We start from the raw sequence: 20,607 nt of genomic DNA, 5'->3' as shown, positions 1-20,607 counted from the left end.
CCGCGCGGACAGACGGACACGCACCCCGGCCGCTCGCCTTCTGCTCTTTCACAGACAATCTGCCGCACGGTAAAATTATCAGACGCTAAATGGCGACCGACAAAAGTTTCGTCGTATCGTTCGGCTTCAGGGGTGTTACGGTTTGTACTTCTTACGCAGTAACGTGTGTTTGTAAAGTTTATTCAAATTCTGATGAGGACTTTGCATTTTGTCCTGTGTGTGAACGTAATCCAACTGCACAGCAGCCATATTTTGTGCTCTCTTTGCTCTTTGCACACCTTTTCCAAAGTCTTGGCTTTGTGTATAATGTTTAATTTCCTCTTTGTGCCCCATTTGTCATTCAGCAATACAGTGAATCCAGATCATCTGCCTGGTAAGTTTGGATATTTGATATAGAGCTGGATCAGATCAGGCAGTGGATCAATACATGTTTGAGGGGATATGGCATTTGAAAAAAATCGATTACTTTCCAATACATTTAATGTGATTTTATCATTGTTAATGGTCAACAAATTATTTGAAGAATGAAAATCAGATGTCGAGAAAATCTTTCATGTGGTGTTATTTCTGTTAATTTACGTTTCTGTTCATTCTTGCAGCGCTGTACATCAGGGAACACTTGCGGCCTTCTGAATGGGCTCAAAAGCATGGATCAGGTGGGTTTGTGTGTCTTCAGTCAAACATACAAATGGTGGCTCATTAGAATAACACAGTGCTTAGGCACATGGGGAGCACATGGACCATCACATTTTGCATAATGAGACTACGCTCATAACAGAATAAGATTGTCATGGAGTCGCGTGTAACGTGTACGTGCACTTTGTCCTTTACTCACCTCCGCTTGTTATGGCTGAAGAGTGACATCAGCTACTCCCGAGGGTTAATTGTTAGCACCTTGAGAGTTTGAGACTTATCAGCGGGTTCAAGCAGCAGCATTAATGGCCGAGATAAACAGCGTTCAGAGTTCTGCTGATTGGCAGGGACCGCCCGGTCAAGGCCAGGCCGGCTCAACGCTGCCGTTCTCTCTGTTATAGCCGGGGACGGATTCTCACCACAGCAGACCAGAGCATCGGGGGAAACCTGCGAATCTGCCCACACGCGCAGGGACACGGGCGCACACACACACGGGCTCACACACACGCAGCCCCGCTCGCCCAGAGGTAAGCGTGCTCCCAAGGCGTTAAGTACCTGTCATTTCTGTATTAACCCTTAAAGGTGTAATGTCGAAAGTGTGTGATTAGAATGTTCTTAACCGAACATTCTAATGCTGATGTAACAGACACTGCTTGTAACTGAAGGCAACAGAGTTCTATAACACTGACTTACTGTAGAATTTTGAAAAAACATTCCAAAAAACTGTTGGAGTGTGTAGATTGTATTGTGAAATCCAGGCAGTCTGGCACAGAGAGGGAGACCTCACTGAAACATGCTCCTGGAGTGTAGTCCTATATGTCTCAGTTTCCAGCAGCCAGACTGAAAAGGTTTGTAGTGATTCAGTGAAATGAGCAATATAGGAGAATCAGTGTAATTACCAGGCAATTAACAATCAGTGTCTTTGGAACCTGATACACACTGTCTGAGTACAACAGGGAGAGATGGAGATGGAGAGGGAGGGAGGCAGGAAGAAGGTAGTGATAGCCCCTCTCCCTTTCTCTCCCTCTCTCTGCCTCTCTTGCTCTCTCTCTCTCACACATGCATGCTTTCTCGACTCTGGGTCATCTTTCCTTACTTCTCACCTCTGTTTTCGTCTGTTCTCTTAGAGGTGTAATCTCTTTCTTAAGCGGGCACAATTAATTAATTATTAATAGGGGATGGTTAATAATTCATGATAATTGCTGATTTAAGTTTCTTTGCCCTCAACACAGTGAGGGAGGGAGAGAGAGAGTGAGAGAGAGAGACTCTAAGGTCATATAGAAAAACGGGAAAAGAAGAAGAGATTATTGTCTGTTTTGGGGGGGGTGGGTGTAATGAGATTAGGTTGGAGGGTGTTGCTGTCATGCAGTACAATAACTACAGTTGGAGTAATAACTCAACACAGAGTATCGCTATTGATCTTCAGAAGAACACCACAACCGAATGGATACACTGTGCGAGAGAGACACATATTCTGAAGGTGCCCACTACCAATAGGTTATAGCAGCAGGAAGCTAACCTGTGTGTTGCATTACAACAAATTGATTGCGCATTATTTTATGGTTAATACTGTATATTCTCCAGCTGAAATTGCATTGATAATGAGGCCTGTGGCTGGCTGTGCGTAGATTAAATGGTGGTTACATGGAGAATCTGTAACTGACATTTTTCCGCTCTTTCTGTAGGCGAAAGAGTCCACGCTGTTTTCAGAAGTTGTGGTGCGGGACGCTTTGGACCTCCTGCTGTCAGTAACAAGGATTCATCCTGTTGTGAGGTTCTGACCAAACAGGAAATCCGTGTTACTGGGGGTGAGGGTCCAGACAGCACAGACAGAGGCACAGCACCACAACACTCCTGGACACCTGAACACACCTGAGACAACAGACTGAACGCTGCTGTCATAATGATGCGTAATGTAACAATGCCAATAGCTTATTTCAATGTAGCATCAGTAAAGCATGTAATGCTCTATGTCTAAAGGGGAAGCCGATTCAAAAGGGATATGTATACTGTGCTTAAAAACAGTTGCATTTTGAGTCAGAATTCAAAATCATCAAAAGTTTTGTCAAGTTCGAGTTCAAAATCTTTGTTGTCATGTATACAGTATAACTCCGGGTCATCCTTGACTTTCTCTTTGCTCATTCACAACCACGTGTAAACAAATGCACACTCAGACACACACACAGACACGCACACACGCACACTCACTCACACAAACATTATGACTGAATCAGTCAGAAGTCGCACTGACTCAGAGGCAAAGACGGGCCTCCAGACCAATTCTTCTCTCCCTCTGTCCCTTCATTATCCCATACCTGCTCCAGGCCCGGAAATGAACCCAATGTCCTCCACCGCCTCCTCTGGTAAATGCACACTGGCGCTGTCCAGTCTTAGCCCGCACATTCCTGGAGTTCTCTCAGTTTCCTACAGTGTCAGTTTTACGTTTAAAAAAAAACGGCATAAACAGATGAGGTCATCAATCACCGCAGCTGCGATTCGGCCTCGATTACGGACAGCTCTGCCCTCGGCTAACCCGTGATTCTGTCAGCCTCGTTGCTCATTCGCTCAACCGACAGGAGGAGGCCAAACTCCCGTAACTCCGCCGATCAAATTTTTTAATATCCACGGGGCGCACTCGGTAATGGCCACGCAGGTCTCTCCAGGAGGCGCGGTAGTCGGCGGTAGTTACCGTAGAAACAGAGATAAGCGGGCGTCCCAGCGGGGCTGCAGTCGAGGGCCCGAGCGCGGCCGCGGCGTCTCGTTAGCCTCGCGCAGCTCCTGCGCCTCCTTCCCCCCCGCCGCGCCGCGAGGGGATGACACTCACCTGTCACAGCCTTCACGCCTGCCTGCCCTCCACCTCCACCGTCCACCGTCCACCACCTCCACCAGTCATTATTTGTTTTCTCTTGGTGTTGTTCCCATGGTTACGGCCTTCTTGGCCCCCCCCTTTATTTTGAGAGGAGCGCGGTGAGTTCCCCCTGGAGGCGATCCGCTATTCCTGTTGCTGACAGAACGCGGAACGCGGCGAGTCTTAAGTGAGCTCACCGTGCTGATGTGAACTTTCTGCAAACAAATAAAATGAATAAATAATTAAATACACTTTTATAATTGGCATAAAAAAGTATTATGTACATGTGCCTTTGAAACAAGTTCAGTAAGTAGCCCACTGCCAGCTCCACAAACAATAAAGATAATCAGCACTAAAGCTAAACTCTAAACTCTAAAGCTAAAGTCAAATCAATTGGACTATATATATATACATATATATATACACACACACACACACACACACTCATGTCTGAAAGATGACAGAAGCAGCCCTCTCTCCCCCCTCTCTGTGTTCCTGTATCTGGTGTGCTGTGTGCTGTCCATTCAGCACCTCAGGTGTTTTGGTGACCTGACAGAGCTGCAGGACCTTGGACAGCGCTGGCCCCACTCACGGATTTGGTAGCAGCTGCTACTCATTGTCAATCAGGGCAGCTGATACCAATTACTGGGCTCTATACAAGGCCTAGATCTCAGGCCTAGCAAGGAGATCCTTTCTCCTTATCATGTGGATGCTATGTGTGGTTTGCAACATCTGAGGCTGGGGTTTTTTTTTTTTCCTCTTCTTTCTTCTTTATTTTTTTGGGACAGTGTTGTCTTTTTGTTCTCGTATCCTTATTTTGTCAGTTATTTCTTTGAGATCTGAAAATAATATAAAGTGGAAAGTCAAGTATTTTGCTTAGGTTTGCTATATTTTCCTTTTAGGGCTGATTACCCTACCAGTGTGCATCCATTTACTTTTTAATCTAACAATACAATGTATTGTTTCTGGAAATGGATCTACTTATGTGCAAGGGTGCTACTGGTACCTGTCCCTCTGCCTGGGCTGGACCATAAATCACTGGAATGACATCACTTTTAAAAAAAGGACTACTCCCCCCCCCCCCCCCCCCCCCCCCCCCCCCCCCCGATCCTACAGCTGCCCATACGAACAAAATAGACGGTCCGACAGACAAACGGTCACAACCTGGAGACCAATTGATACCTGTCTGCTGATGGCAGGGCCTTGTTTCAGATATTTTTGTTTGTTTAAAAAAAAAAAAAAAGTCAGTCCTCATTCTAGTGATCGTTCATAAATCAGCATGTGACGTCTTCCCTCAGATATCTGTTCTGTAAAACCTCCATGTGTATCCACACCAACAAAATCTGATCCCTCTTTTGCATAAAAATAAACCTTCAAAGCTTTAAATACTGCCTTTCTTTCTCTTTTGGGAACAGTGCAGATTTAGGTGAATATATAATTCTTACCTCATTGGTTTCTTTGAAGGTAACCTAAGGAAACGGTAAAATGAAACTCCCAGAATTGATTGGTTCTCTTAGCAGATTACGAAAGAAACTGAGTCTGAGTGCAGGTGTTTCCAGGTTCTAAATATAAGCGAATGGCGCTTTTTAAAGGTGCTTGTATTACCTCCGTATCCAACGGGAAGCCTATATACAAATTCTGAATGTGCGTATTTGAGACCGAATACGTAAGTGGGGCTCATAGTTTAATGGGGTTTTATATTGACATATGTCCTCTGTTTTTCTGGAACCTTGTGAAAACCTTGGGTTATACAATTTTTATACTGCTAGATTGTTCATCAAAGTTTACCTGTTGTGTTTCTTTGAGAAACTTGGCTTTGAGGAAAAAAAAAAAAAATTGATGAATACATTTTTTGTGATCTCCTTTTAAAAAATTATGTCAGTTATTTTTCATTAGTGACTGTCATTGATATTTGCTAAATTATGTATATGTGAGATCAAACCCTGCAGTCAACTGAACATAGAGCACAATATTCTCACAATGTTACTATACTATAACGGGCTGCGCTACTGATATTTTGCCGTAACACTGCAGTATCTTCCCTTTCCATTTGGCATCAAAAACAAAATGGCTATTACTGCTGCTATTCAGAAGTGCCTTTCAGTCACAGGCATTGCAAAATCAAACGCAACAGGCCAATTCGTCAGAGAAGTTATTCTTATTCTCTGATTGCAGTCATAAGGAAAAGAAAGAACGAGAGAGAGAGAGAGAGCAATAATTTAATTCTCATTTTCTCCAACTCCATGTTGACTTTTAAAAAAGAGATCAATCCCGGAAGTTTCCCGGAGAGTCTCGCAGCAGGGCTCGGAGATGGAGTCCTTCTGTAATCACAGATGAAGAGTATTGGCTGTCATCATCGTTACCCACCCCATTGATCAGATAGGATGGGACAACGAGCTCTGCCTGTGCAGACTGAAAGCTTTCCCTGCCGCGCCATTGGCTAAAAGATGGTTAGAAGACCTTTGACCTCACTTTGATTATGGTGCGGATAAAATATGAGTTTATAAAAGGGGGGAGAAGCACTGGAGCATAGACATTCAATATCCTGCTCTGACTTGCATTAATTCTCAGAAAACAGGAGTAGGAAAACAGCGTTTGACAAAAACAAAACAAAACAAAAAAAAAAAAAACAGGAGAAATCAGCAGGACAGGGTTAGAGTATAACAATAATATTATAAAATTATATTATTATAAAATAATATAAATTTAAAAATAATATAATACACAGAAATAATAATAATAATAATAATAATAATAATAATAATAATCCTAAATTGTGCCAAAGATGCCTGTAGGCCTCCATGAAGACTGAATGCACTGGAGTTTTACTCTGATGCTCTAACTCTGTCAGTCTATCATTACTGCAATCACCAGTCTCTGAGCTCTGAAGAATGAGAGTCAGATATATTGTGACTCTCAGCAGTTCTGCTTTTTACCCCTGTAACACACCACAGTGACATCATCTCTGAAAGACTGCACCAAGGTTACCTACTCTCTCATGTCCTCTCTCTCTCTCTCTCTCTCTCTCTCTCTCTCTCTCTCTCTCTCTCTCTCTCTCTCTCTCTCTCTCTCTCTCTCTCTCTCTCTCTCTCTCTCTCTCTCTCTCTCTCTCTCTCTCTCTCTCTCTCTCTCTCTCTCTCCCTCTCTCTCTCTCTCTCTCCCCCTCTCCCCCTCGCTCTCTCTCTCTCTTCGGTATCTGGTCCACCTGTCTGTCTGTTCCCCATGGCCGCGAGCTCATGTGCTATGCAGTGGTACTGAATGTATAATTCATACCTGCTAATGGGGCCCGGTGCTGTAGAACCGGAGCCCGGGTATCGGATCCTCGCCCCGGCCACCCGATACCCCGGTGTGTGTGGAAACATATACTTTAATTACAGCTCCTGTGGAGGCGGGGGGGGCTTGGGTGTCCAGTGACTTTGAGATGCATCAGTGTCAGAGAGGAGGCCAGATCAACTCACTCTGTGGAGGGGAGCGGGGACCTGGTTTGCCAATGTCAGCCGTTTTGGCATTGTGTGTGTGTGCGTGTGTGCGTGTGTGTATTTGCGTGTGTGTGTGTGTGTATGCGCGTGTGTGTGTGTGTGTGTGTATGCGTGTGTGTGTGTGTGCGTGCGTGCGTGTGTGTGTGTGTGTGTGCACATGCATGTGGGGGTGCTGAGAAGTGGTTCTGCCTGTCAGTCATCATTAACACTCAGTTTCCCGTGTCTATCTGCTGTATTGAGCCGTTGTGACTGCAGCTGAAGTTGAGCTCCGACATCCGACATCTCTCCCTCTCACCTTCTCCACCTTCGCCATCAAACCCCATGCCCAAAACGACACCCTTCACGTCAGGGCTGCTCAACCCTGCTCCTGGAGATCTGCTGTCCTCTAGGTTTTCATTTCAATCTAAACTTGATTCTACTAATTAGCAGCTAAACAAGATAACTTTAGCTGTTGAATGAGGTGTGCTACAGAATGGCAAATCTACAGGAACAGGGTTAGCAAAATCTAACATTCTAGAGCTAACATTATACACCTAGAACTCAATACCTGACATACTCCAGCAGTAGGGGAGAGTACTGAGGAGTAGAATAATTGCAATAAGAAAAACATGAAAACCCCATATAATGTGCACAGTCTGCATACACAGGTTTTTTTTCTGCTCATAATGATGTTAATAAAGGAAACACATTTCCAACGGTAACGTGAGACCAGCCACATTTTCAGATAATGAAGCACGGGGCTTTATTCATGAAAACACTGACGTAAACATTGACGCACAAGCAACTACGTAACCCACCAGAATCAGGGTACCGTCCAAATCGATGAGGAAAGCTGCTTTTGTTTGTTTCTTAACACCCAGGCAATCTTTTACAAAGCAAACAACCTACCATAGAGACTAATCTGGTGTGTGCTCATTATAAATGCCTGTGGCCACGTGACTGTTTCTTTTCCATTAATCACTTGGCACATCTAGGGGGTTGCATGGTGGAGCAGTTAGTTGCACAGTGGGTACAGTAAGTAGGTGCTTGGTTCAGGCCAGACCGGTGCCTTTCTGTGTGAAGTTTCACAATTCAGATCCAAGAAACTGTGTGATCTACAGTAGCTCTTCAATTTAGTGCTATGCAGCGACAAATGTCAGCAGCCCTGGTTTTGGAGACCCTGTGGCTCTCCAGGGAACAGGGCTGTGGACCTGTGGTCTACCTCATAGGCTGCAACCAAACGCCAGCACTCCAGATTAGTGGACTTCGGTCTTTGGTCTGTGACATAGGCTGATTAAGTTTCAGTATCACCACGCCAAGTCTGCCAGGCAGCAGGGCTGTGAAGGGATAAAATGTGCCAATGAGACAGGACTTTGTACCTCACTCGTTGCTGTGGATACAACCACTTTATGAATTTAATATAAAAAGTAAATAAAGAACTGTCTGCAAATAAGTATACATTTGGCTATGTGAATTGTGTTGGAAGACTTTGTTTGTCTTCCCGTTATGCTTTAATTATGATTTTATTTTTTATTTTTTGGCATTGCTACCTTGGCGTCTTTTATTTCATCACATCCTTATTGTTATGAATTTTGGGGAATCCCACTGGCAAAGTCTGGTGAAGTCGACACCCATGCAGACTCTCTGGAGGTCTGCATGAAAGTCTGCATGAGCCCCCTTCAGGACTTAATGAACTGCAGAATTGGGTAGCCATGCCCACTCTGCCCGTTAAGCCCACCAGTTTGCAAGTGCGGGGAAGCCTGGACATATGGATCCAGCAATACCCTCCATCCTTCCCACCCTCCCTCTCTGTCCTGGCACCATACGCATGTGTGGATCCATTTACATTCACATCCCAAATATTTCTTCCTCTCTTTGGTCCCTCCAAGTCCCCAGCCGTCAGCAGTGTGGAGAAGGATGTTTTGGAAGAGGTGCCTACCTCCCCCCCCCCCCCTTCCCGCCCTCACCCCTCATTCACCACGGCTCTCCCGACCACAATGACCAACCACAACTGCTCAGTCACATGACCTGACCACCACAGACACACCGCCCGACCAGGAGCACAGACACCCCTCACCACCTGCTCCCGCTGGGGGAGACGTCTGTCACTGCGGGACTGACACCTTCCCCTAGAAGAGTGATACGCTTCCTGGATGTTTAGTCTAGTCTGCAGTTACGTGTGGACAACTATGGCTCATTGAATAGCAAGAGATTATGAGATTAGGGCTGAGTAGATGTGTCTGTGTGTGCGTGTGTGTGTGTGTGTGTTTGTCTATGCACATGTATGACTATAATGTGCTTCAGTGTGTGTGTTCATGTGTTTGAATGTGATCGCCTGTATGTGAGAGACTTAATCATTTTTGAGAGTACATGCTGTTAAAGTGTGATACTTTGGAATGTTCCTCTTTTAAAACATAAAATAGCACACGGTATTTATGATTTGGATGCACCCTTAATTGTGTCAACTACCTAAACGAATGTGTCATAAATGAGGGAGAATTAAGTCATAAAGTCATTAGTATATAACTTGAGTCAACTTTGAACTTGACCCAGCTTGACTCATATTTTTCAACATGTGCTTCTGTACACTGAGCAGGCCTATGTATGAGAGAAATAACGATAAATAATCGAAATAGAAATAAAGATAAAGTTTGTTTGCGTCTTTGTGTATGTGATGTACGTATGAGAAAGAGAGTGTGTGTATGCTTTTGAAAATTTGAGTATTCAGAGAACATCTAAGAGTCAGTAATTGCGTGTTAAAGAGAGAGAGAGAGAAAGAGAGAGAAATGGGTAGAGTGCGGAGGACAAACTGAGGTAATTTCTTTCTTTTTCATTCTTTTTGCTCTCCTTTCCTTTTTTAAAGGTGATTAATAATTTAGGGGGCTGAGGGAACCCGGTCCGTGCGATAATGATTGATGGACCAGCGGGAGTGCAGCAGTTAGCACTAAAAAACATGCTATCGGGTGACTCTGCTTATCGATGTCACACCCATTAGTGTCTGCTAATAGTAACCAGTCACTTGTACTGTCCTCCTCAATTTCCTGTGGGGTTCATCTTCTTTTCCAGCTCCTGCTATAAGCTGGCCTCATCTTCCTCTCCCTAGACCACGGACACCCCTTTTCTCCCCGTCATCCCCATTCTGCTGGGATTTACCTGCATCACATCACTGTGTGTATGTGTGTGTGTGTGTGTGTGTGTAGGTGTGTGTGTGTGAGTGTGTATGTGTGTGTGTGTGTGTGAGGGAGAAAGAGTGAAATATTGTAACACTGTATGGATCAGAAGAATGTAATTTCAGAAACCAGGTTTGTTTTTTTGCTTGAGGAAATTAGATCTACCTTCTTCTCATTACTTACAAAACAATCATACATAACAGAAAACACCAACTCATTATTTCATAAACCTCTCCTAACTCTGACCCTCTCTTCCACAGCCTTTTTCTATCGCTGTGGATAGATAGGATAGGAATATTCACTATCCAGCTATGTGAGGTAGGACTAGCTTGCTGTATGAGGAGCAGGCTTGAACAGGAGCAGCCTGTGGGACCAGGAGCAGACAGTATATAGAAGCAGCCTGTGGTACCAGGAGCAACAAGTATCAGGAACAGCCTGTGGTAACAGCCAGTACCAGGAGCAGCCTGATGTATCAGGAACAGCCTGTGGTAACTGGAGCAGCCAGTATCAGGATTGAGCAGGAGCAGCCTGATGTATCAGGAGCAGCCTGTGGTACCAGGAGCAGCCAGTGTCAGGAGCAGCCTGCTATATCAGGAGCAGCCTGTATCAGGATTGAGCAGGAGCAGCCTGTATCAAGAGCAGCCTGCTATATCAGGAGCAGCCTGTATCAGGATTGAGCAGGAGCAGCCTGCTATATCAGGAGCAGCGTGTGGGACCTGGAGCAGCCTGTATCAGGATTGAGCAGAAGCAGCCTGTATCAGGAGCAGCCTGTGGGACCAGGAGCAGCCCGTATCAGGACTGAGCAGGAGCAGCCTGTGGGACCAGGAGCAGCCCGTATCAGGACTGAGCAGGAGCAGCCTGTATCAGGAGCAGCCTGTGGGACCAGGAGCAGCCCGTATCAGGACTGAGCAGGAGCAGCCTGTGGGACCAGGAGCAGCCCGTATCAGGACTGAGCAGATGCAGCCTGTGGGACCAGGAGCAGCCTGTATCAGGATTGAGCAGGAGCAGCCTGTATCAAGAGCAGCCTGCTATATCAGGAGCAGCCCGTATCAGGACTGAGCAGGAGCAGGCTGTAGCAGGAGCAGCCTGTGGGACCAGGAGCAGCCCGTATCAGGCCTGAGCAGAAGCAGCCTGTGGGACCAGGAGCAGCCCGTATCAGGACTGAGCAGATGCAGCCTGTGGGACCAGGAGCAGCCTGTATCAGGATTGAGCAGGAGCAGCCTGTATCAAGAGCAGCCTGCTATATCAGGAGCAGCCCGTATCAGGACTGAGCAGGAGCAGGCTGTAGCAGGAGCAGCCTGTGGGACCAGGAGCAGCCCGTATCAGGCCTGAGCAGAAGCAGCCTGTGGGACCAGGAGCAGCCCGTATCAGGACTGAGCAGCAGTAGGCTGCTGTAACGGGAGCAGGGTGGTGGTGGTGCTCCTGCCAGCGTACGCTCTGTGTTAAAGCGCGGCAGCCTGCTGTGGTTAGAGGTTTCTAAACCCCGGTGAACCACACTGGCCTCTGGTACGCCACAGAGTCCAGGAGGTGTAGAGTGACAGCGCTCCCTGACTGCCCACAGCGCTCACACTCTGCAGTAATCCCAGCTTCTCTGTCCTCCACCCTCCCCTCTTTCCTCTGCTCCACACTTCTTTTTCTCTCCACTCCTCTGCAATTATGCCTCTGCTACTACTGTCCTTTCTTCTGTTCCTGTGCCCTTCTTTGGCTGGTACACACACACTCACACACAAGCCCACACACACACACACACACACACACAAGCGCGCGCACACACACACACACCCACACCCACACACACACACTCCTTCTTTCACTCTCTCCACTGAGTTGTGCCCTTACTGTGTTCCCTGGGTCTGATTTCATCCTGACGAGTTATAATTGATTCCGCTGTAGGTTTTGCTGGTGGTAAGTGGGTGGGATCAAGTTTCACTGAAAACAAATCGCTCTCTTCTGAGGCCTGACCTTCCCCCCCAGCCCACATCCCCCAGCCATCCCTCCCCTCCACCCTCGTCCGTTCCTCTCCTTCATTCTCACACTCTCACCTCTCCAGTCCCGCAGTCAGTTTACTCATCATCCGTATCCTCATCATTCCTCACCTGTTCTCCTCCTCTCGACCCCTCTCCCTTTCTGTCTCACTCTCTCCATCCCCAGCCCTGTCTCACTCATTCTCTATCTGACCCTCTCTCTCTCTCTGTTTCTCTCAGGATTGTCAGCATTCCTGGCTTTGAGAGTGACAGCCAATGGTGTGACTGTGAGTGAGTGTAACTGTGAGTGGGCCTGTTGAGCAGACAGACCATCACAGGTGTTTTGGAGTTACAGGAAGTGACAGCAGCCTCAGGTAAAGAGGGCGAGGCTGACAGCCCTTTAAGTGATCGACACAGGGATTTTTTTGCCAATTAGTAAAACAGTTTAGCACACACGGGCAGGAGAAAACCATTTTAAAGAGGAACACATATAAAGAATGACACAATGAACAATTGACAAAATATCTGTGGAAGACAAGAGTAGGCCTTTCAGCCATGTCTCTGAGGACCTCCCCTATAAGTCATGGTCCTTTAAAAAAATTGTGTGTTAAAATAAATCTTGGTGTCAGAGCTAAATTTATCTCATTCACACCTGTGTGCCCTTTCATTCTGTTGACAGAACTCAATTTGAAATAGACTCTAAAAATAACTTCATTCAACACTTTTAAAAGGCCTCAATCAAAATCTCTATGAGTCTCCAGTCAGACTGAGAACGGAGATTAAAAGTCCTTTAAGTCTTTCTTCATAACGCATATGATTGACATACTTTTGCCTTTTTTCATTTTTTGAGTGTTTTCATGTCTTCCTTATGGTGTGGATATTATCTAAATGTTGTCTAATGAGGGGATATTTACCATTAACATTAACTCTTTGATTTATAGTCAATACTTTTTGGTACATATTTCAATTTTCATTTTTTACTGTTTAACACAATCAAAACTAACACACCTGCCTTTATATATTTAGCAATAAAACTGATAAAACCATAAAACTGATTTGATTTTGTATTGTCCGCATATCATTTTTTATTTGTTTATTTTACCTTAATATTTATACTGAATTTTAGTAACAAATTATTTTTGTGCATAGATAACCAAAAATGAACCAAACAGGCTCTCAACACATCTCAGAAATATGAATATTTCTTGATTTTCAGACTTTATTTATTATGTCTGAACAAATGGCGATTGTTTATTCACAGAAAGGCGGTGTATCATATACCTGCGACTAACCAGGGCCCGGGTGTCACGGTGCTTCAAAGCCATTCACTTCCTTATGTATGGGTGGGATTCGGTTAGTCTGACTTACAAAGGTCCCCGTCAGTACACAGCCTAACCCTGGGGACTGCAGTTGAGAGGGCAATGCAGCACAAATAAGACTCCTACAGACCAATTACCGCGGTAATTATTTCAACTGGCAACTCCAGAGGAGGTGAAATCACCGTTATTGTAAGGGAAAGCAGTTTGATGCAGACATGTGCCTCCCAGAGGGGAATCTAGTGCGCTGTCTTTTCCATTCTCCGTGACACTGTGCCGAGGGCCAAAGTGTGCTGCTTCAGTGTCTTTGTTCAGCTCAGCTGGGAGCTGAACCGCAAGTCCACAGCGCCAGATCAGAGACCTCTGGACAATGAATGCCACGGGGAATATTTATTTTATTTACAGTGCCCGACTGGAACATTTTTTGAATTCTTTGGGGGAAGCGGAAGGACTCCGAGGTATCTGGCTGGCTACGGTGATGAGAGGGGAGGTGATGTTCCAAGAGGAGCAATTCTGCCCTCCTTTGGCTGTTGTTAGTAATATCATACAGGATTTTTTTTTACAATCCAATGCACCAGCTATGCGAGTGTACAGTACAAGAGATCAAATAAATGGTTCTTCTAATTATTTTTCACGGTGAAATATGTACTCTGCGCTGTGTTTTTGGAATTCCTTCGAAACAATGGCTGTCTGTTTTGTTTATTATTGTTTATATAATTTAACAGCAAATGAACAGAGATGGAGAGACAAATCTACACGGGCAGACAGACTAATCGAGTCACTGACTGATGTCTCACTGGCAAGACTGTGTTTGAAGAGACAAGAGGATTCTGGGAAAGCGCTGCGGTCCTGTCAGGACAGACATACGGCACTGGACAGACTGTCGGACACAAATGGAAATAAAGAGGGTGAGAGAACGGCGGTTTTTTCCTTCCCCGAGTCTCTGTGGCACCACAGTGATGGAGAGAATGAGAGGGCTGACTCAACACTGCAGACACTTGGACCAACGCGCCTCCCAAAGTTTGGTGGGGGGGAGAGTCTGAGCAACTTTCTGACCACTGTGGGGGGTCGGGGGTGCTGGGAAGAGTGTCGGTGGGGGGTGGGGGGGGAGAGGTCTGGCTCTGTGTGCTGGATGGACAGACTGTCTCTCAGGGGCTTGCTGGAACTGGACAATCTGCCGAGAGGGAAGGGGTGTGAACACGCGATGCCAAAAATGCATGAAAATCTTGGTAAAGTCATGGACAGGCACCGAACAATGATGATGATGATGATGATGGATTAACGAGGAGGAGGCAAAGAAGAATGAAATAAAGTACTGAAAAGAGAGAGCCAGTGGCCCACACTGACTGCAGTATATTGGGAATATAGCTAAATCATGGACACACACACACACACACACACACATGCAGACACACACAACGACACACACACACACACACACAGAAGCTCCTATTCAGCCTGAGAGAATGTAATTAATTTCACCAGGATGCTCTCAGGTTAGACTCCCCACTCCCAGCAACTGCGTTATAGAAGTCCCACCATAGCCCCGCCCCCAGACCCCATCCCGAATTCTTCACCACCGCTCTCCCCATTCATGATCTGACATCACAGATCGGAGTAAACACACAACCGTGAGCCTGTCCACTTCCTGCGTGATTAACCACAGTGACACTCACACAGTAAACACCCAGCCATGCCCATCAAAGGGCATGGTCATCATATCCCTTTACAGCACAGGGGTCATCGCCATGGCACTTCTCGGTCAGTAAAATAGCATTCAGACCAGAGTGTGCGCTTCTACTCAGCGGGTCATAATTGCTTTGCAACTGGGTATACTGGAGAATTGCATAACCCATTCTGCAAGCTGCTGAACAGTGAACTACATATAATCAACAATATGTGGATTAAGTACCCTGATTATGGTTGCATTTTTATTACTCCCTTCATTTATGGAATATAAAGTGAATATGGGGGGTGCTTTATGTAATTAAAAAAAAAATTTTAATCACTGAATGATAGTTGATAAAGTGTACACTTGTGGTCCAGGTGTTACTGTATGAGTATGTCTGCGTGTGAGTGTGCGTGCGTGTGGGTGTGTATGTGTGTGTGTGTGCACGTGAGCGTGTGTGTGTGCGTATGTGTGTGAGTGTGTGTGTGTGTGAGTGTGTGTGTGCGCGCGTGAGCGTGTGTGTGTGTGTATGTGTGTGAGTGTGTGCGTGCGCGTGAGCGTGTGTGTGTGCGTATGTGTGTGTGTGTGAGAGAGAGAGAGGGAGCAGGCTGTCCTCGCTGAACAAGCAGTGATAAGGGCCTTAATGTGTTTGCTGAGGGGCCGCGGGAGACAGGGGGGGACTGCAGGAGAAAGGGGCTGTGACGCAGGAGGGCCCGCTGCCCGCCGCCCCGCGCACAATGGAGGCCCCCGACGCCCCTGACGCCCTGACGCCAGGGCCACCGCACAAACACCGCTCCAAATGTCACAGCCGGGCTTCGATAGGCCCGGCCCAGCGGGACCGGCCCGGGTTAAATAGGGGGCCCGGGACCCGAGCGGAGACAGACACGTCGAGGGCAGAACCCGCTAACACACGCGCACGCACGCACACGTACGCACACACACACACACACTCGACAAGCCTTCTGCACAGAGGCGCTCCAGTCACACACGACGGCACGTGTCAGACGGACGGACAGGACAGACGGACGGATCGCGAGACCAGGACGACAGAGGTGTTTCGTTTCAGCCTCACGAAGAGTACAGAGATTTAGACGCAGCGATGCAGAGCGCAGCGGGATTTCGGGGGTTGCTGGCGGTGGCGGCGGCGGTGGTGATCGAGATGGCGGTGATGGCGGTCATGGTGCCCGCGGTTCGCGGTGCCCCTGTGAGCCTGGACCAGGACCTGAGCGGGGGAGGTGAGGATCTACCTGGGGCAGGAGGGGGCGGGGCAAGGTGACGGGCAGGTCACCGATTTACAGCAGCATCTGCATCTCTCCAGCTGTGATATTCACTCTGCTTTCTTCAAAAAGAGGCCAATCCTATACACCCTGGGTTTTAAATAGGGGGTCCATGGACCCCTGGGGGCCCTTGGCGGTACTATAGGGGATCCCTGGCCAGATGTACAATGGCTACATATAGATTTGGGAATTGGAGAAATATTTAAAAAATATAACCCTTTTTATCTTATAATGGGGTCCCCTGGTGAAAGGCTTTTGAATTAGCTATAAAGATTGAAAGGTTGAATTATGCTATAAAGATGTGCCTTGAGAATTGATGCACATACTTTAATTGCAATAAAGACGTAGCAATTTCAGTACAGGATCATTTACGTGTCTTCCTGGCAGTATGGTGGTGTCCAACACATCAAAGCATGATGTCATGGTGTAAAAACCAAATAAAAACTGACACGGACGACTTAAGCTAAAATGAAACTGAATTGGACATTTGGCGGTAGAACACAAATAAAAACTAATAGAAAATGCTAAGCTGTAATAACTGTGATTTCAGGGCATTATGCGATGTGCTGCAGCACAGTTGAAATTGTGGTGTCTCAGGGTAAGGAGTACTGTGAGGCCTGGGAAGAGAGAATGATCCATCCTGTGTTGAGTTTAGGGTTCAAAGTGAAAAAGTGAAAATCGCAACATAGTTTTTTTTTTAATTTGATGTTACTTTAAAATAAAAAATGTCTTTTATTTGGTTAAATTTGCCAACATGTTTACAGTATGCCTTCATCTGAGAAAAAAAACTCTTTAATTGGATGGAGAGAATTGTATGTTTTACATTTTTTCACTTTGATTAGTGGACCGTTAATCAGCACCTTTTTTTGGGTGTGCGTTCTTATTACTTTTCTATTTAGGGTTCAGCAAAGGAGTTCCATAACCAGCAGAGAGTTGCGGGTTTGAATAGTGAGTGTGACAGTGCAGGTTTATATTTCAGAGAGGAGATTCAGCAGACCTCCTCTAGCTTATACCCAAACTGAAAAGAAAATGAGGGGCAAGGGAATTAAAAATCAGCTTTTATGATAGAACATCACAGACATTATCATACAAGCAATGAGCAACAGATAAGGTGAAGATTCACTGAGCATGCTAAGACATTGAGATAGGTGGCTTGAATAAATGTTAGCATTAGCATTTTGTTGATCGAAACAACGTGCTGTTGTTCTGCCTGGATTTTCTCAGGACGTGGGGACTATAGAGTCTCTTTGGTGTGGGACCACAAACTCTGAATGTCATTACTCCTGGGCTCATTACCTCTTCCCTGGTTTCCAAGCAACCACTTGGGATCACAATTCCTTTTGCAAAGTGTGTGGGCAGTTTGTGTACACAGAATGCATATGTATGCAGGATCATATAGGTTTTCTTTTTGGAGATGCTACATTTAAATCTCTGACAGAAAAGAGAAGATTACATATTATGTAGGGTGTCCATCCACTGCCGTTTCTGTTCAGGTAGTGCCATTTTTTGATTCCTTTTCCCTAAAGCAATGGCAGACTGTCAAAACACAAAAAAGTAGTTTCACATTGTTCATGTACTGTCCCACTCAAGCTATCCCGATTAACCCAATTATGTGAGCAGTCAAAAGTATTTTCTGAAACGAAATGTAATTGTTTGGTCATGGAATGAATGATTATGGCAGCATACTTTTTACAATGCACACATAGAATCACAGGTTAAATAGTTTGTATATTCTACTTCACCCTTTCTTGGCATACTATCGCAGAAGAATCAGGGAGCTTACAGCAGTCACGATTCCCTTGTAGCTGAGTTCCAGTTCTTTTCAGGCTCACTTGCTTTAGTTTGGTCAACATTGTAAATGCGTAAATGTGGCCAATACTGACAGAGCAACAGATGGTATTACATTGTTGTCTAATGTCTCCGAACCATTCCATCACCTCTGTTCCCAGGAAAGGGTACACATCAAATGTGCTGCTTAATGTAGTTTAAAACTTATTGCTCAGTAAAGGTATGCATTTCGGTATACGATGAGGGAATTTTATGCTTCTTTAAAGCGCTTTTTGACCCAAATAATCATTACCATTATTTAAAATTTGATATTGATATAGTGATAGCTGATGCCAACTAGCTAGTAAGCTAACGACCAGTGTTCATATATGAATGTGATCTGTTATATATATTTCCCACTGCACCCCATCTGTATTAGAAATAATTATTTAATGAAATTGAAAATGGAAGCAATCTGCCATGTTTTGCAATGGCAACAACGCACAGCTCTAAACTAGTATGGTAGGCCTACAGCATGAACAAAGAACTTGAGATCTATAGCTGAAAGGGAAAAATCAAACCTTATCGGCGTGTTTGCATGAACTCCCTGTGCAGTGAGGTTAAGTAAGAGAAGTGTGAGTGGTGTTATAGGCTTTTAATGAGTCAACAGTGCTGCTGATCAAACAGGCATTCTGGGACTCCATAATGTAGATTCGGGGAGCTGGTCTTTGAACTTAGCAAGTGTTGTTTTGAAACAGCTTACAGTAAATAGCTTGCAGTGAATGGCAGGCTGCAGAGGTCTCATGCGTTCCTTTAACCATTAAAGGTGTAAGATCACAATTGTGCGATTAGAATGCCCTTAACTGACCATTCTAATGCTGATGTAGCAATCACTGGTGATTGAAAGCAATGGAGTTCTAGAACACTTAAAAATCACTTGAAGAATTTTGAAGAAAAAAAAAACATTTCAAAAAATATATTCCTCAAAGGGTTCATTCTCAAGATAAAGGTGGCTCGTTGTGAAGCATGCAATGAGCGAGGCCTGTCTTTGCATTTTCCAGGTGACAGGAAAGCCCTCTACGCTATGCATAGCAGTGAAGACAGACCAGGGAAAATTTTATCGTCCGTCAACAGTCCCGAGAAGAGGGACAAGTTCCGAAAGATCCTAATGGCCCTGGAAGAGCTTCAGAGATCCATCAACAGCACATCGGGCAGCAGGATTACCATGGTGCTCCGGGGTAACAAACGTAAGCAATCAACGCGTGTGTACACGCGTGTACGCTCGTGCACGTGTGCATCAAAACATGAACAATCACGCTGTTTTACTGACTGTGACACTAAAGTCTGTTTATTTATTTGTTCATTTGTGTTTTAGCCAATGTTCGGGGCGCAGGAAAAAAGAACAAAGTGGTAAGTGTCGTTTAGCTGTGTGTGTGTATATATATGTGTGAGTGTGTTTACTGTATATCCCATCATACACTGGGGATATGATTGTGCAATATGAGAATGATTGCTGTGCTGTGTCCACAGGTGGTATCAGAGGAAACCCAGAGAGCTGCCACACTGCCCCCTGTGGACGGTGGTGGTACAGTTTCAGCCCCCAGTGATCGCCCACCAGAGCCCCAGAACCGGGGAGGAAGAAAGTCCCCTCATTCCCCAAAGAAACCCAATAAGAGAGGTGAGCAAGGACTGCTGGATGATTTGCAGCAACTAGGAGTGATTAAACATTGCTGCACTTAGTCTAACAGAATGGGAGCTGCCTCACTTTTATGAGGATAGTAGCCAGTGCTATATGAATTGTGAGCCTGAGACAACAGGCTTTTTTCTGCTATTTCTGTAAAATAAGCTTTCAGACAGATTTGGAAATGCTGCTAAACAACACTTATATTTTTCAAGGTATGCAATGCTTCATCTCTTTCATTGTCTCTCCCAACAGTTTGTTTCTGGAAGTACTGTTCCCAAAACTGATCGGCACTCCCCCCCCCCCTCACCACTCTCCACCCCCTCCCTGTGGACCCTCGCACCTGACTTTCTGCAGAGAGAGCACCCACGCTGCCCCCCCCCCCCCGACCGCAGCGCTTAGCAACGCTGCAAGGCGCCGACAAAGACCTTTTCAACAGGTCATTAGTAATCTTACTGACAATACTGCCACCCAGTGCCCTGACTTGTGTACATTTGACATCGTACATGCAACTTTTAACAATTGAGCCCTGTAGAAATCAAATAAATTGCAACTCATGAAACAAAAATAAATAAAGAGAACTTTATTTTTCTACAGTCCTCTCTCGGTGTTCATTGCAATGTTTGTGAACCCAGCGGACCTGCCCGCTGACTATCAAAGAGCGAAACGTTGCAGATTCCAAGCACTCCGTCGCCATGGCCACAGACTCTGACAGGTTGTATCAGGGAGCCACAGTTGACGATTTGCCCTTTGAGGGAAAATAATTCACCCTAAATTCCTTTCCTTATATCTGTCAATTCCTCCCCACATCCTCCTTAGCTTTT

General features: G+C 45.6%; 1 protein-coding gene across 1 annotated transcript; it reads left to right on the top strand.

Annotated features, from left to right (window-relative positions):
- The first annotated feature begins 15,877 nt into the window (after positions 1-15,877).
- urp2 (urotensin II-related peptide) lies at positions 15,878-20,122 on the top strand. Its single transcript, XM_035394784.1, has 5 exons — positions 15,878-16,293; positions 19,164-19,349; positions 19,478-19,512; positions 19,633-19,780; positions 20,039-20,122. The coding sequence occupies exons 1-5, from the start codon at positions 16,158-16,160 to the stop codon at positions 20,068-20,070; spliced, it is 537 nt and encodes a 178-aa protein (XP_035250675.1). The 5' UTR covers positions 15,878-16,157; the 3' UTR covers positions 20,071-20,122.
- Positions 20,123-20,607: the final 485 nt, after the last annotated feature.

Source organism: Anguilla anguilla, chromosome 15 (genome assembly GCF_013347855.1).
Source record: "Anguilla anguilla isolate fAngAng1 chromosome 15, fAngAng1.pri, whole genome shotgun sequence".
NCBI lineage: Eukaryota > Metazoa > Chordata > Actinopteri > Anguilliformes > Anguillidae > Anguilla > Anguilla anguilla.
Note: the sequence above shows the minus strand (reverse complement) of the source record. Positions and strands in the feature narration are given on the sequence as shown.

What these genes read in the sequence shown, in the direction of transcription:
- urp2 (XM_035394784.1), top strand. Translation starts at nt 16,158, where the DNA reads ATGCAGAGCGCAGCGGGATTTCGGGGGTTGCTGGCGGTGGCGGCGGCG. An exon ending in CCAGGACCTGAGCGGGGGAG is followed by an intron (nt 16,294 to 19,163) that starts GTGAGGATCTAC and finishes TGCATTTTCCAG; the next exon opens with GTGACAGGAAAGCCCTCTAC. An exon ending in GGTGCTCCGGGGTAACAAAC is followed by an intron (nt 19,350 to 19,477) that starts GTAAGCAATCAA and finishes TTTGTGTTTTAG; the next exon opens with CCAATGTTCGGGGCGCAGGA.